This window comes from Onychostruthus taczanowskii, unplaced genomic scaffold (assembly GCF_017590055.1).
Source record: "Onychostruthus taczanowskii isolate IOZ18803 unplaced genomic scaffold, ASM1759005v1 scaffold22, whole genome shotgun sequence".
NCBI classification, from domain to species: Eukaryota; Metazoa; Chordata; class Aves; order Passeriformes; family Passeridae; genus Onychostruthus; species Onychostruthus taczanowskii.
Genome location: NW_024499462.1, coordinates 7,269,617 through 7,283,968, shown reverse-complemented (window position 1 = coordinate 7,283,968; position 14,352 = coordinate 7,269,617). Strand labels below are relative to the sequence as shown.

The 14,352-nt window shown below is 36.8% G+C and overlaps 1 protein-coding gene across 1 annotated transcript in view; it reads left to right on the top strand.

Moving 5' to 3' along the window:
• Positions 1-14,352, top strand: part of NRG3 (neuregulin 3) — a 332,789-nt gene that overhangs the window by 136,628 nt on the left and 181,809 nt on the right. The window contains exon 4 of the mRNA XM_041405114.1: positions 851-980. Within this exon, the coding sequence (XP_041261048.1) occupies positions 851-980 (130 nt within the window). The remainder of the gene's footprint in view (positions 1-850; positions 981-14,352) is intronic.

The window sequence follows — 14,352 nt, the reverse complement described above, 5'->3', positions numbered from 1 at the left end:
ATAGTGAAGAAAATTAAAATATCTGTCAGTCAGGCATATTCCTCTGAAAATTTCACTTTATTGTTGATTAATCCAACTGGATTGGAAAGGTTAAAGAGTTTTATTAGAAGCTAGGAATGATAGTTCACCCTGACACACTGTCATTCTATTCCAAATCTAATTATCTAACTAAATATTCCAAAGGTGCAGCCAACAGTTCTACCTGTAATCAAGCCTTTAACTGTGTTTTGGGGGTGGGCTTACATACACCCACAGATGATCTGTGTGAAATGACACAATCACTGCTACATTGCTTGTGTTTGAGTTTTAGGCTGGTTTTTTTTTCAGACTAGTGATTCAAAGTAGCGTTGACCTTGGGCATTTGGCTTTTTTTTTTCCCCTCTTTCATTGTAGTGAGTTTTTGTTGTTGTGTTTTTTTTTCTTTTTTTTTTTCATCTACACTGTATTAACTACTTTTACATGGTTTTTCTGAAAAAAAAATTATGTCTTATTTCAAACCATATTTTGGAGTAGTAATATGAAAGCATTGTTCTGGTTAAAGGACACAAAGTAGGTGTCTTTACATTTGAGCAGGCAAACCTTGGAAACTGGTTGTGGTTGAGATTGTACTCCAACTTTGCTGCAGTCTGGTTTGTTTTTCTGCTGGTATATCTTATGAATCTTTTAAGAAACCTGACTGCAAATGATGCTGCAGTCAAAGGGAGGTTGGCATGCCCTGTGTTCTCCATTTCTTCTAGTCTGTGTTTGCTGTTACTGAGCCCAGTCTGATCAAATTAATTTCTCATGTACTGTAGGAATACCCAGTATTTATCCTTACAGCGTTTCTTTCTTTTGCCTGTTTTCTCCTCAGACACCACAACGTATTCCACGGAGCGCTCTGAGCACTTTAAGCCATGCAAAGACAAGGACCTTGCGTATTGTCTCAACGAAGGGGAATGCTTTGTGATCGAAACCTTAACGGGATCCCACAAACACTGCCGGTAAGTCACCTGCCAAAAAGTGCCAGAAAGGTCTTCTGCCTGAAGCAGGAAGCATTAGGGAAAAAAACCGCCAAAAACATTCAGGTGTAGAATGTTGGAAAGCAATGGAATTTTTTTCCTCCGATTTGACTGCATCCCCCGCAGGTGGTGAGTTTTTTACTAGTCTGTGGTAATCTTAAATAGAAATATGTAGATACAAGAAACAAGATTTTGATCTTTCCATAGATAAGAAAAATCTTCAATATTCTTTTTCTAATCATGTAAGGATTGCTGTTTCATTTTGTTGGGTTTTTTACATATGAAAGTCCTACATTCCCCTGCGTACCAGAAGCATTCCTTTATTTTGGGTACTCCAGCTAGAGTATTTGACAACTGCTGTATGTACTGTTAATTGAGAGAGAGGAAGGGCTAGTAGTTCTTAGAATTAGGATTTCTTAAGTTCAATTACTGAAAGATAAAATGGACTATGACAGCCATCTGAACCTGCTCTGTAGCTGTTATACGCTTTTATACTCCAGAACTTCTGCTGTTATGCAAGGCCGTCTTGAATGTATTGAAAAAAAATATCAGAAGAGAAAGCCAGATCACTTTATTATTATTACTACTATTATTATTAGTTAGCCATAGAGGCCAGTAAAAAGGAGTGATATGCAGAAGGAGTACTGCAGTATCTTTATAAAGGTGAGGATTTTAACACACATATCCACCAGACCCCCAATTATTTAAGCAATCTTTTAAACAGAAAAACATATTTTCATTTTGGACTACTTGTGATGTAATTTACACCTAAGATACTGTGTATGGCACACAAAAGGTGTGTCTGAGACACTCAAATGCCCAAGTTCCAATCTGAACACCTAAATGTATGGAGAACTCTAGCATAAATAATAACAAGTGTCCAGGACAGAAGATTTCCTGAAGGATTTGGGACTTGAGCTGCTAAGTCCCAATAAAATTAAAAAAAAAAACAAGTTGCAAAGTCACATGTGCCTGGCTTAAAAATGGAAATTTATGAATTTAAATATTGATTAAATTCTGCTTATCATCAGAAGAATATTTCCAAGATTTTCACTTTTTTATACAATACTGGTTATTTTTCCCATTCAGATGTGTATGGTTCAGTGATCATTCCTTTCCCTTCTTAATTTTTTTTATGGCATGCTTAAATTAGATATTATGATTCATTTATTGTGGAAAATGGATGTCTTTTTCTACTTCCATCATAATACTACACAGGTTTTTTTCTCAAAGCAGACAAAGTTTTTTGGTCTTTCTTAGAAATGTCATGAGCTATTAAGGGAATTACATCGCTCAATTATTTAAGTGCTTCTCATAATCAGAATATTCAAACTGAACAAAAATCTTATAAAATAGCAGAGAAAAATGGATGTATATGAGAATTTTTCAATTGGCTGATGAATTTAGTAGCTAACCTCTTTAAACAGACTGGTTTTGTCAACTGTCATCTTTTTTATGGTGAGTACTTTGAACACCAAAAGACCCATATAAGGCAATGATTTTCATATAGCAAAAGATACATTTTAAAATGTAAAGGGTGATTAGTTGTAGTACTTCTGTTTAGTTTTGTAAGGACCTTGGACACTGGAAAGCAACAACTTGTTCAGAATCACTTTTATACTGATGGGTTTATCATTAATGGGGAGAAACATTTAAATTTGACCCTTAGTGCTGTATCTCTCTGCCTGGGTAGACTGAGTGTGTCTTTGCCACAGTGCTGTAATGAGTGGGATGCAGGTGTTTTTCTGTCTGTAGCCATAAAAGTGCTCAGAAATAACAGCCAGAATGTACACATATAGAAAAATACAATACTTTTCTACTGTACTTGTCCTCGAACTAGTAAAAAAGCAATTTTTCACAAGGGTTATGGAATTCCCACTGCAATCAAAAACAATAATTTGAATACAGAATTATAAAGACTTAAAATGGTACTTTGTTCTTGGAATCAGGCTGCATTGTATATTTTCACTGTGAGAGTGATTTTGCATCTGTTCTGGGAGCAGAGCACCAATTTACTGAAATGGGAATTTGCCATGTGGAACAGCTGCAGACAGAGGACCTTGGATGAGCAAAAAACTCTTATCCCACTTGGTCAGGTTTGAAGGGTATTAGTAGATGATATCCTTAGGGAGTTGTGCAATTGTTCTTGTGTGTGCATTTCTAAGGATAAACATGCAAATTACAAAGAGAGAGATTTGGTAGCAATTAATAAACATTTGAGTTACACCTTGGGCCTCTGCTGTAGCCTCATGGCCCACCCTGGCCGTGCCAGCAGGCTCACCTGGCAGCCCGAGCACCTTCCAGAGCTCACACACTCCGTGCTGCTGTTGGGGGGTTGGCACGTGCCCACCTTGTGCCTGCAGCTGTCAGGGGTCCCGTTGGCACTGGGGTGTTGGGGGGCTCTGCCTCTGGCTCGTCCCTGCTCTGAACCCATCCCTGTGGGGAGTGGGACCAAGGTGCTCCCTTGGCCAAGGGCAGGAGGGAGGCTGTGTTGCAGGAGGCCACTGGGAACACAGAAGATGAGGTCAGAAGGAGCTCTGATCATGGATATTCCATTCCTGTTCACCTACAGAGGAGTGTCCTGAAGTTGCAGGAATTTCATTTTTTAAAAATTTAATTATTTTTATTCTAAATTTAATTCAAATTCTGTAATTCAATCTTTTATTCAAACTTCTGCATTTTACTCACTATCTCCTGGTGAAAAATTGCCTGGGATGTAAACTGGCAAGAGTTCTCCTGCGTGGTTAGGTAACAAACAGGATCCACTGGATGTTTTGTGCTATTTTAAAGCTGTGACTTCAGTGTTTATTTTTGTGAATGGTTTAACATGAGCTTGTTTTAAGGTCATTGGTAGGGAAACTTCATATTTAGCTTCTCCATATGCTTAAATTTTTTTCAATGTTGCCACCTTGAGAATTAAAGCTGAATGGTGAGAGTGCCTTAATTTGTGATTTACACCAAAAAAATCAAGTACACAGTTAACTCTGACACATCAGCGTTTAATGGGGTATTATGTAATCCAGGCTTTAAAAAGAACGGTTCAAGTTTTCTTTGTAAGATTTTATTTTAAACCCCCCATCTCAAGTCATTCTGGTTTTTTTTATTTTTTAGTTTGGCTGTGGGGTTGAGGTTTTTGGGCTCTTTTTGTGATTGATTCTTTCTACATTTTTTTTTTTCCTATTTAGTCTCTGCATTTTCTTTAGATAACCCATTTAGGATAGGAAAACACTGGCTGAGTAGGTGGCCAGAACTTTAGAGGGGAGAAGAGGGTTGTACTTTTAAATTCCTCCTCTGGAAGAAGCCATTAAGACAATTGTGTATGCACAGGAAGTCTTGGCACTGGTGATGAACTCTGATGCACTCTGTGTAGATTTGAGTATGTTGGGTGAGACATACCTTTCATCTTGTCTTCCTGTCCTTCATCTCTCCTTCAAGCAACAGAAAGCCTGAGTAAGTTTTCTGACAGTGGAGAATGAAAGAATAGACTCACAAACGTACAGTAAACAAAACATAATTTCCAGTTGACCAAATTACAGCAGGTCATACATCAGCATCTGAAGTGTGCTACTGTGGTTACAATCCCAGAGCTTTCAGATTTCATTGGACAGTCTGGTTTTGATGCATACATGCTGTTCTGGTGAATTCTGAGCTTGGTGATCTTGCTCATATTTATACATAAATTTTCCATTTTTACATTTAGTTGATTAAAAAAAATTATACCAGTTTTCTCAGCTTCGTTTAAAATCTGTCATGAGAGCAGAAGGATTGAATCCCCATTTAATGAAAATACAGTTTGGATAAATGTTTATATACTGTCAGGTTTTATTGTGAGTCTTCTGCATAATAGTAACTGTAATCCAGGCATAGCCCTGGCTGTCAGTAAAAGCAGGAGAAAGGGATCAAACAGATGGGACTTCGGAACAGTTCTGAGCTTGGCATATGATACGTGCACTTAACCATAAGTTAAAAATCTAAAAAACTAAGAATATGATTTCCCTGATTCAGTTACATGGCTTGTTTTCTAGGCTTTGGCAGTCTGACCTAGGTGTTTTAAAATACCAGCTACTCCATTTTGTGTGTTCCCCCATCTTGTATTATGCTGACACTTCTCAAGAATGCAAGCCCAGGAAATAATTCACTATTCAATAGCATTGAATACATTAAAGAATCTCACTCATGTCATAATATTCCAAGCATAGTTTCATCAAAATAATCCACTGTATACAGATGACAATGTAACATACAGCTACAAGCTTTTAAAGGAGGAAGAAGCCTGTGCTTGGAATTTAGGATATTTTCCATGTCAAGGGCAATCAGCAGAGCTCCTGTTATGAAAATTGGCTTATGAACATTGCTGTAGCACATATCTAGATTATATTTGTGCAGTTGCATGCACCATTTTCTGGGATACCTCTGCCTTTACTTTCATGTTTACTTTGGAAAGCCTAAAGCAGAGTTAAAATACAAAGTTAGGTATCTGTAAGCTGTTGTTCAGCAACTCTTTAGTAACTTTAATATAGATACCCTGGTGTGTTATTACTCCATCACCTGTTTAGTCAGCAGTGCTCTCACAGGCTGTGGTTGATTTCAGCACTGTGATTGCTTCTTTAGCTGAAATGGAATGGCCAGTGTGCCTAAAGTGTTGTGCCTGGTTCATCCTTTTCAAAACTCAGCTTGTAAGAAGTCAGGAAGCTGGAATTCCTGAGAAGTCTTACAGGGAGTGCACTTTCCCAGGGTAGCATCAGCCTGCCCATGTTCATTTACTCCAGGTAGCACTTGTAATAAATTAGAACCCTTACTGCCTTAAGTAATACTAATATCATCTACAATGTGACTACTTCTGTCCTTTTTTATTGGAAACCATCATGCTTTTCTTGTATAATTTTAGAAATTTCTTCTCCTTCACAAAGCAAGCAAATAAAAATCCCCAAGCAAATACCAAACCAGAAAACACTCCCCAAACCCAAAGCATTTCTGTGTGTTCTTTCAAGCTCCTGCCCCCTGAAGTAACAGGAAGAGGTTGCATGGCTTTGTTGTCACCTACCTGGTTTCTTGTTTTAAACGTTTTTAGATATGAACTGTGAAGAAAAATGGTTCATAAACCTCAAGGTGTAAAGTCCAAGATATCTGTAGGACACTTACTTGTTACCTAACTATCCTAATTCTTTTCATTTTATCCAGTCTTACATAATTTTTATAATTCTACATGATTTTTTTTTTTTTTTTTTTTGCAATCAACATATAAGCCTTGAGGGTGGTTTTTGTTTTTGTTTTTTTTTTTTTTAATTGGATGCAGTTATTTGGAATAAAAACTAAATTAACTGGTCCAAATGCCAAATTTCACCTATATAAAATCAGTACTTTTTCAGTTATCCCTATTCTTTTTCTAACAGTCCTCTGAAATCAAGCCCCTTGAAGTCTGATATTATGGTATAAGAACTCGATAAATAACAAACAGGTTTTTAAATGTAAATTGAGCCTTTTAAAACCTCCCCAGATGCAATAGTGCAGGAACACATTATATGATATTCACATGAAACACAAGAACATCTGATTCACGCTTTCATAATTTAATATTCAGAAGATAGAGGCTCTTGAGAAATCTTCTTGTCAAAGTACTTTAATTATTGATTAATTTTGACAGTATCAACACTCCATTTTACAGTGCTTTTTATTTACAGATTTTCCTCTAGATTACTGCATGCAGCTTCTGCTGTAACTGCTATGGTAGAAAATACTTTCAGCTTGCAGAATACTTACACCAGTTTAAAAGTCTTGTGAAATCCAGTTACTTTCAAATATCTGCAAAACTAAGGGTTTTAACGCAGCAGTGTAATGGTTTTCATATCAAATGGACTGACAGATATTTTCCTTGATGTGTTTGCGGAAGTTCCCCCTTGACACACTGAAGGTTTTGGGCACTGCAGTAAACCAGTGTTTATTACAGTTGTTGCTGCTCACATCGTTCCTTCAAGCAGCTCTGCACACAGAGGTCTCTGACAAAACATCTATTATCCATTTATCCCTCTCAAACATCTTCTGAAAATAGTTTTGTGGTAGTTTTATTGTTTGGGGGAGGATAATTAATTTAGCAGTGAAACAAAATACAGAAGGAGAGAAAGCTTTGTACTTAATGATAGTTTTAAGTTTCTAGAGCCTTTATTCATAGTATTTCAGGCTTTATTTGCTTTCTGCTGAGCACCTTAGGCTATATATTCTAATGCTTTCCTTTGAAAAAAAAAATTGATTACTAACCGGTGGGATTTCCTGGCTCCATTTCTATCTTTTGAATTTTATAAATTTATGCACCTGCTTAAGGTTATGGTAAAGATGCATTTTTCCAGTGGGAACAGTAAGGTAAAAGTCATAATACTGTACAGATAAAATGCATGCCCAGATAATTCAATTACACTCCAATTTAAAATTCACCTGTGTTTCAGTCAATTTAAGAAAATATCTATGAAGGCAGCATAAAAATCTTAGTTCCATTTTGTCTTGTTTGAAATGCTTATTCAAATTAATATTTTTGGAAGAGTTTGAGGAAATAAAGGAGAAATTGTGTAGATGTGCATCCAAAGTTAATGTTGGCACTTAAGAAAATGAGTGTGTTTTAAACCTGTCAGCATGCAGTACTGAAAAAACATGGAATTCATTTCTCTTTCCCAGAATACTAAAGACTAATGTTAATGTTTTCAGTTAATGTAAAGTATGGGAAAACAGAGTTACAGGCCTAGCACATCCCCCTGCTTACCTTTTATTTTTTTAAAACCACACATCTGTAGTTCAGAGATAATAGCATGAAATTAAGCAGATAATGCTTTCATTTATGTATGTACAGAGTTACTTCCCAGACATGAGAGATGTATATCCTTTTTTAGAACAACCAGTACTGTGAGTGAAACAAAAATATTTCTGGAAGCTTTAAGTAAACTGTCATTTCTTCCTGGAATTCTGGAAGAGAAAGAGGCCAAATTCAGCTCCCTTGGAATTTGGCAAGATCCCCTCAGCTGGTTGAATCAAGAGTTGGGCTGTAACCTGGAGTTTCAGTAGGGAGAAGAGATAAATGTAGTTGCCAGCTCAGCAGGTGAGATGGCTTTTTCTTGAGGCTGCTAATAATGCTTGGATTTCTTCATTTGGCACTTAAGTGGAAGATCAGGAACTGTGCTAACATTTATTTCCATGTCTCAATATCAAGAATACTTAAATCTGGTGGAACCTTTCAGTTTTGTCACCACCTTTTCTTGTGCCTACACATGTTTCTGGAGCTGTATCTTGCCATCACAGTTTGGCAGGGCATCCTGGTTGTGTAGCACATCTCTGCTTATAGAGACGAGTCAAATCCATTCTATACAAAATACAAACTTCTAGTAAGCACATTGATCTGTTAATAGGATAAATTGTCTCAAAACCTCCTCCTGTTTAATAATTCTAAAGCAAAATAAAGCCATGACACACACAGAAAGCTATTACTCAGTGCATGCTGTCTGAAACAAAATACGTGATGAAGGGGTATATCCTGTAAATTGGAAAACCAAAATTTGTTAAGTCCTTCCACTCTAAAGAAATGTTCTGTCAAATTATAAAAATTGGTGTTTTTCTTGCCCTCCTTATTTTCCAAGATCCCAGTGGAAAAAGGTTGGTGTAGCTTTTCTAGTACACACAAAGAATTTGCAGAAAAAGGACCCATACCTTAAAATGTATGGGTGCAAATATTGATGGCATATATTGCATCTGTCTTGAAGCTAGCATATGCAAATATTCTGCCATCAAACTCTGCTTTTAAATTAACTTGGAAATGAGCTAGGTTTGTTGTTGTTCTTACCTCCCTTAGGCAAGAAGGAATTTGTGAAGTGCATAATGCAGACATCTGAAATCTCTCATTTAAATTCTCATCCCTGCCAGTGTCTTAAGTACACTGAAAGCAATAGCATTTCCAATCTAATCCTATCTGCAGACATTCTCTCAGAAGATCTGGAAAAAAATCTCACTAGAAGAAGAAATAAGCTCTGGACAATTGAGTCCTTTAAATAGAAATATATGCCAACTATATCAAAATGCTAAATACCAGAACTTTAATCCCCCATCACTCTAGATCCATCTAAATGAGAATAAACAAAACCAACCACCTGTTTCCTCTACCATGTACTGCTAAGAAAGCCCTGCCTGCTCTCTCAAATAGGAAGAGGGGAAGTGAGGCAGAAATGTGTGGATCCTGTAGAGTTGTGTGAAGTGGGGCAGCTCAGATCAGACAGGCAGGTGAACTGTTTTCTGTGAGTTGTACTGGATAGATAAATATTCTGGTCCTGATCCTGTACCCATAAATGTAGTGTTTGAATTTTAAATGTATTCCTTAAAGTTATTCCAGTGCAGAGGGGTGAACTGTTTGGGCAGCCTGCCAACAGTATATAATAAGCAGCAGATTTAGATGAAGTCTGTTCAGAGATAATGCCAGGAGCTTGTAATGAAATACCTTTTGGGCTGTGTTTGTGCCTCATCAGCCGCTTTGTTGGGCAGAAAACTGCAGTTTTCACAAGAATTGTGCTGTTGAAGAAGCCACTGTGAGAAGCTTGATGTAATTTCTGCCCTTTCACTTGGATCAGCACAAAAACCTGAGGTCCAACTCCAAGCACTTAAGATAGTTCTAATATCCCAATGATGCTTTGTTAATTAATTAAATACAAAGGATATTTGACAGGGGAATGCAAAGTGAGATTATATGAGGAACTGCTTCTGGAAGAGAAGCATTTGCTGTAAAGTTATGTAAGTTTATAAACTTTGCATCAGATGCTGAATATTTCTTAGAAAACAGCAGTTCTTGGTCTTTTGGTGAATGTATACAATGTCTGCAGCAAGCATTTTGTCTGAGTCTTTCCTATTTTATGGTGCTTTATCCTGACTTCATGAGGCAAATTTGTTTTATTTTTTCAAAGCATTTCACAAAAGAACATCTGGAAACTAATACATTTTTGTTTGCTAGTTTTTATTAAAAGTTGTTTGAGGACAATTACCTCTTTACATTGGAACTTTAAAATTGTCCTGGAACCAAGAGTTTCTAATGTAGCAAAACAAACTTTTGTCAAAAACCATTAATTTCCTGAAATTCAGGAAGGAAAGAGCAGCAACATCTAAAATTTGACGTGGGGGTGGTTTTTTGGTGGTTTTTTTTTTGTTTTTGTTTTTTTTTTTTTTTGTTTTGTTTTTGTTTTTTTGTTTTTTGGGGTTTTTTTGTTTTTGTTTTTTTTTTTTGTTTGTTTGTTTTGTTTTGGCTCTCTTTTGGAAAGAACTAGAAAGTTCTCGCAGCAGTGCTTTTAAAATGCTCACTCTTGTTTAAAATGCTCACCCTGAGCACTCTCAGTTTGAATAATAATGATTTACAGCAGTGGAAATGGTTGGTACACTGCACTAAAGTTTTTTACTATCTCACTTTTGCAAGTAGTGCACAGTAGAATATTTCCTAATAGAAGAAAATGGACAAGGTAGTGGCCATGTACGCAACGTGTTAGCAAAAAATAGACTGTATGAATTTTAAATGAAGCACAAAGTTAATTCATGATGTCTGATGGATAACTACAGTATTTGCCAGGTTGAAATTACTGGTAAATGTCATTATTTGCTGAATCAAGATGGTTATGCTCTTGTCCAGAGTGACTTGCTTTCTTGGTATAGTTTGCTATACATCATGCTGCCCATGATGTAAACATAAAGCAGAAAACAAGATGCTTCATATTGACAGAACTGGAATTAATTTTTTATTTTTTAAAAAAATGCTGTTAAAGAATTATCCCAAGTGTTGTGTTTTGTTGGGTTAGATAGAAGGAAGACACTGCTGTGTCTGTAGCTGCATCTGGTAGTTTTTTCGTTGTTTTCAAAGATAAATTTCTCTGTTCTGGATTTTGTCTTCCCACAGTTATTTTCAATAATCTGTAATCACACCACTCATTTTATGAAACGATACAGATCACAGATCTGTCTCAGTCTTCCCAAGTGCATTCATTCTGTTTAAATGTTCATTTTGGCTTGCTTGGGTGGCATTTTGTCATAGATGTCTAGCAGTAATCTGAGGCTCACCACAGCATAAACAGAGTTGCTCTTAATCTTTTAATTATTTGTTCAGTTAAATCCCTTTCTGAACTAGATCCTGGGAGTGTGTCCTGAGAGCCATAGTGTCCCCAGGGTGTTACTGGGAAAATGGTCACTGTAACCCAGTTTCACCCCAAATATTCTCATCCTGAGTTCATGCTGCAAGGCACGGAACAGTGTTCTGCTCCTCTCTTGGTGAAGGTCCTTGTGGGGAAAAAGTATTTTCTCCAGCAGAGAAAATTAATCAAGATTAATTTTGCTTAGGGATTAGGCAGTGTAACCTGAAAAGAATTATCATGGTAATTCTGGGACACAGTTTTTAGGTGTAGAGAGAACGCTGCAGCATTACATGACAGAATGAGCTTGCATCCTTTGGAAGAAAACATGGATTCGTGCCTAATGAATCATTGTTCACTAAAGGATCAGAGTTACATAATTATGTAGTAGAAAAGAAAACCTACAATCTCAGCCTTTCACTACTTGAAAGTGTTTGCAGAGTAGCCAGGAAGAAGGCTTAGTGTCTGTAAGTGGGCAAAATTCCAGATAAGCTTTTCCAATATTGCTTGCCTTGAAATGCAGCTATTCTTATAGTAAAAACCAGCAAGATGGAGTACCCATCAGGTTTTTTCACCAACTTAATCTGTTGACATTTCTCAAAACAGGCAAGTAATATGTGAAAAATAAATGTAAACTTTTTTCGCCTTTGTAAATAAAATGTAAAGGCCTTTATAACCTAGGTGTTGTACAAGCTAGAGCTGTTAAAAAACTGACTTGAGTGGGTTCTCAGTTTAACATTGTAGTTTTCATGTTAGTTACTGAAAATTAATTATCACATGTAAGCTTTTGCAAGTCTCTTTAATGCTTTATTAGTATTTTGTGGAGAATAACGAGATTGACATATTTTTCTTCAGCATCATCCTTAGAGCATAGATGTTAGTTTTCATTATATTTCTGTTACACAAAAGTGTCAATAAATATCTTTATTATCATCCAAAAAGCCTGGATATGCAAGTGCTATTCTTTCAATTTATGTTCAGCTGGGATAACAGGGAGGTCTAATAGTCATATGAAAAATTTACAGTTATGTGTTCTAAATGATAAGGCAGTTTGTATGTAGCTAATAGGAACTGTGTTATACATAATAATAATTAGGTACTTGATCATTATTTCTTTTTAAAAGATGTACAAGTGTAAAAATGAAAGTCTATCCATTTTCTTAGAAGGAGTTTCTGGAGTTGACACTGTGCTGTGTTTCATTGTACTGGAGAAATTTTCATCTTTTGTCAAAATCCAAAGGTATATTCCTGGGATATCTGTTGGAAGAATCTCTGATATGTATTAAATCTCACTGGTTTTCTTCCTTCTTCTTTGCAGAACTTCTCAGGAATGTTCATCTGCTCCTAAAATACGCATCAGCTTTTTACCTCTAATGGTTATTGACCAGCTGACATTTATACTTTCCATCTGTCCTCTTTGAATGCAGAGTCAGAGTTCACTTGAGACAGTTGTTTTGCCTTTTTGCCTGTCTTCGTGTTTAGACTTTGGTAAATCTGAGACTTTGAATCCCTTCTGGTAGGAGTTTGCACTTGCCATGGGGACATCTTGATCTCAGGGAATTTGTAGATCTAAAAAACACTGTCACAGTCAGAGATTTCCATGCACTTCAACCTATCTTTGACTTCTCTGTACTTAGAGTATCTTTGTCATAACAACTTCCTTATAAAATAGAATATTTTGCATCATTATCTCTCAAACACACAACTCCAGTGAGTTTGTAAAGTCACTTACTGACCAACACAGAAGTGTTAAAAATTGATGATGGAAACATATTTCAGTTTGGCCTGATAGACAAAATTAGGAGGAGCCATCCAATGTATTTTTCGACAGCCAAGCTTATTATCTGCAGTTTGACGGGATAAATGGTTATGAGGTGGGCCTTGGTGTTGTGGTGAGCTGGATGTTGGTTGTTAAGGGCTGATGGCTGCGCAGGTCTGCTGGGGAGCTGTCTGGTCTCTGCTGTCACACGAGGGGCAGTGCACATGCTGCTCTGCAGGTTGCTGCAGTGATTGCACTTTCCTCTGATGTTACATTAATCTGAGCCTGATCAGTGTCTTAAATACCATCTAATCACAGAAGTAGCTAAATAAGTAATGAGAAGTGGCTTTTAATGGAATGGATTCTATATGTATCACTCATTGAAATTTTGCCTACAATCTTATCTTGGATGCTAATATTTTGGGAGTTGATCTTGTAGCCTGTTCCCATTTATCTATTAGTTTCCTTTTGCTAGTCTTATAAACCAGTCAGTCAAACCAGCAAGGTCAGATGTAAATCTTCATGACTGAAGACTGAATTGTCTCTTGACTTCAGATTTTATAGATACTTCTGTTTACAGGTATTATCTTCTTTTACCTCCTGCTGGAACTGGATCCTTTGTGATTGCCATTTTGTTGTCTTAGATACGATCAAGCAAAAAAGAAAGCATCCTTTATGCATATAAACAAACACCAAATCAATTTTCTGCTTTGCCATTTGTCTCTTTCAAGATCAGGTCTTAGGAGCAACCAAATGAAACTGGGGAAATGGCTTACTTATGGCCTCTTAAGCCTGAGGTGGCTTTTATCAGGTTTTTTTGTTACCATTGGGATCAGTCCATCTAAAATGGCTTTGTTGATCAGTGGATGTACTGCCTGCCAGTGCTGGTTAGTCCAGGTCAGTGGTGCTGGGAACATCCTCAAACTCATCTTCCATCTAGCCCCACTTGGATTTGCTGTACCAGGAGCATGAGTACTTAGTTCAGCTCAAGCCCCAGGGCTCCACATTCCCAAGTTCTCTGCTTGGCATGTTTTTCCTTACATTGGGATACAGTAATGAGGGTGGAATTCTGCAGCCATGAACAGATCCAATAGTAACTACTGAGTGTCTGTGCCTCTTATAAAACCAGGCACACAAACCAGTACAACCCAATATTTATTAAATACTTGCTTTCTGCTGCTGTCAACACTTACTAATTGCTATTGCAACTATTCATTACTTGTAAATGGGCTTTTTGGGTTTTATTGTAATGAAATAATAGCTCTTTATATTCCCTGTGACAAATCATGATGAATTAGTGAACTTATCACCTCACCTATTTCTCTTCCCTTTTTAATTTAAGATACTGCATGAGATTCTATGTTTTAACCTAGATTTGCATCTGCAAAGGAATTTCAAAGTACTGCCCTTGTTTTTTACACAAATGCACAATTCCACATCAGTGTGCAAAGTGTTTAGA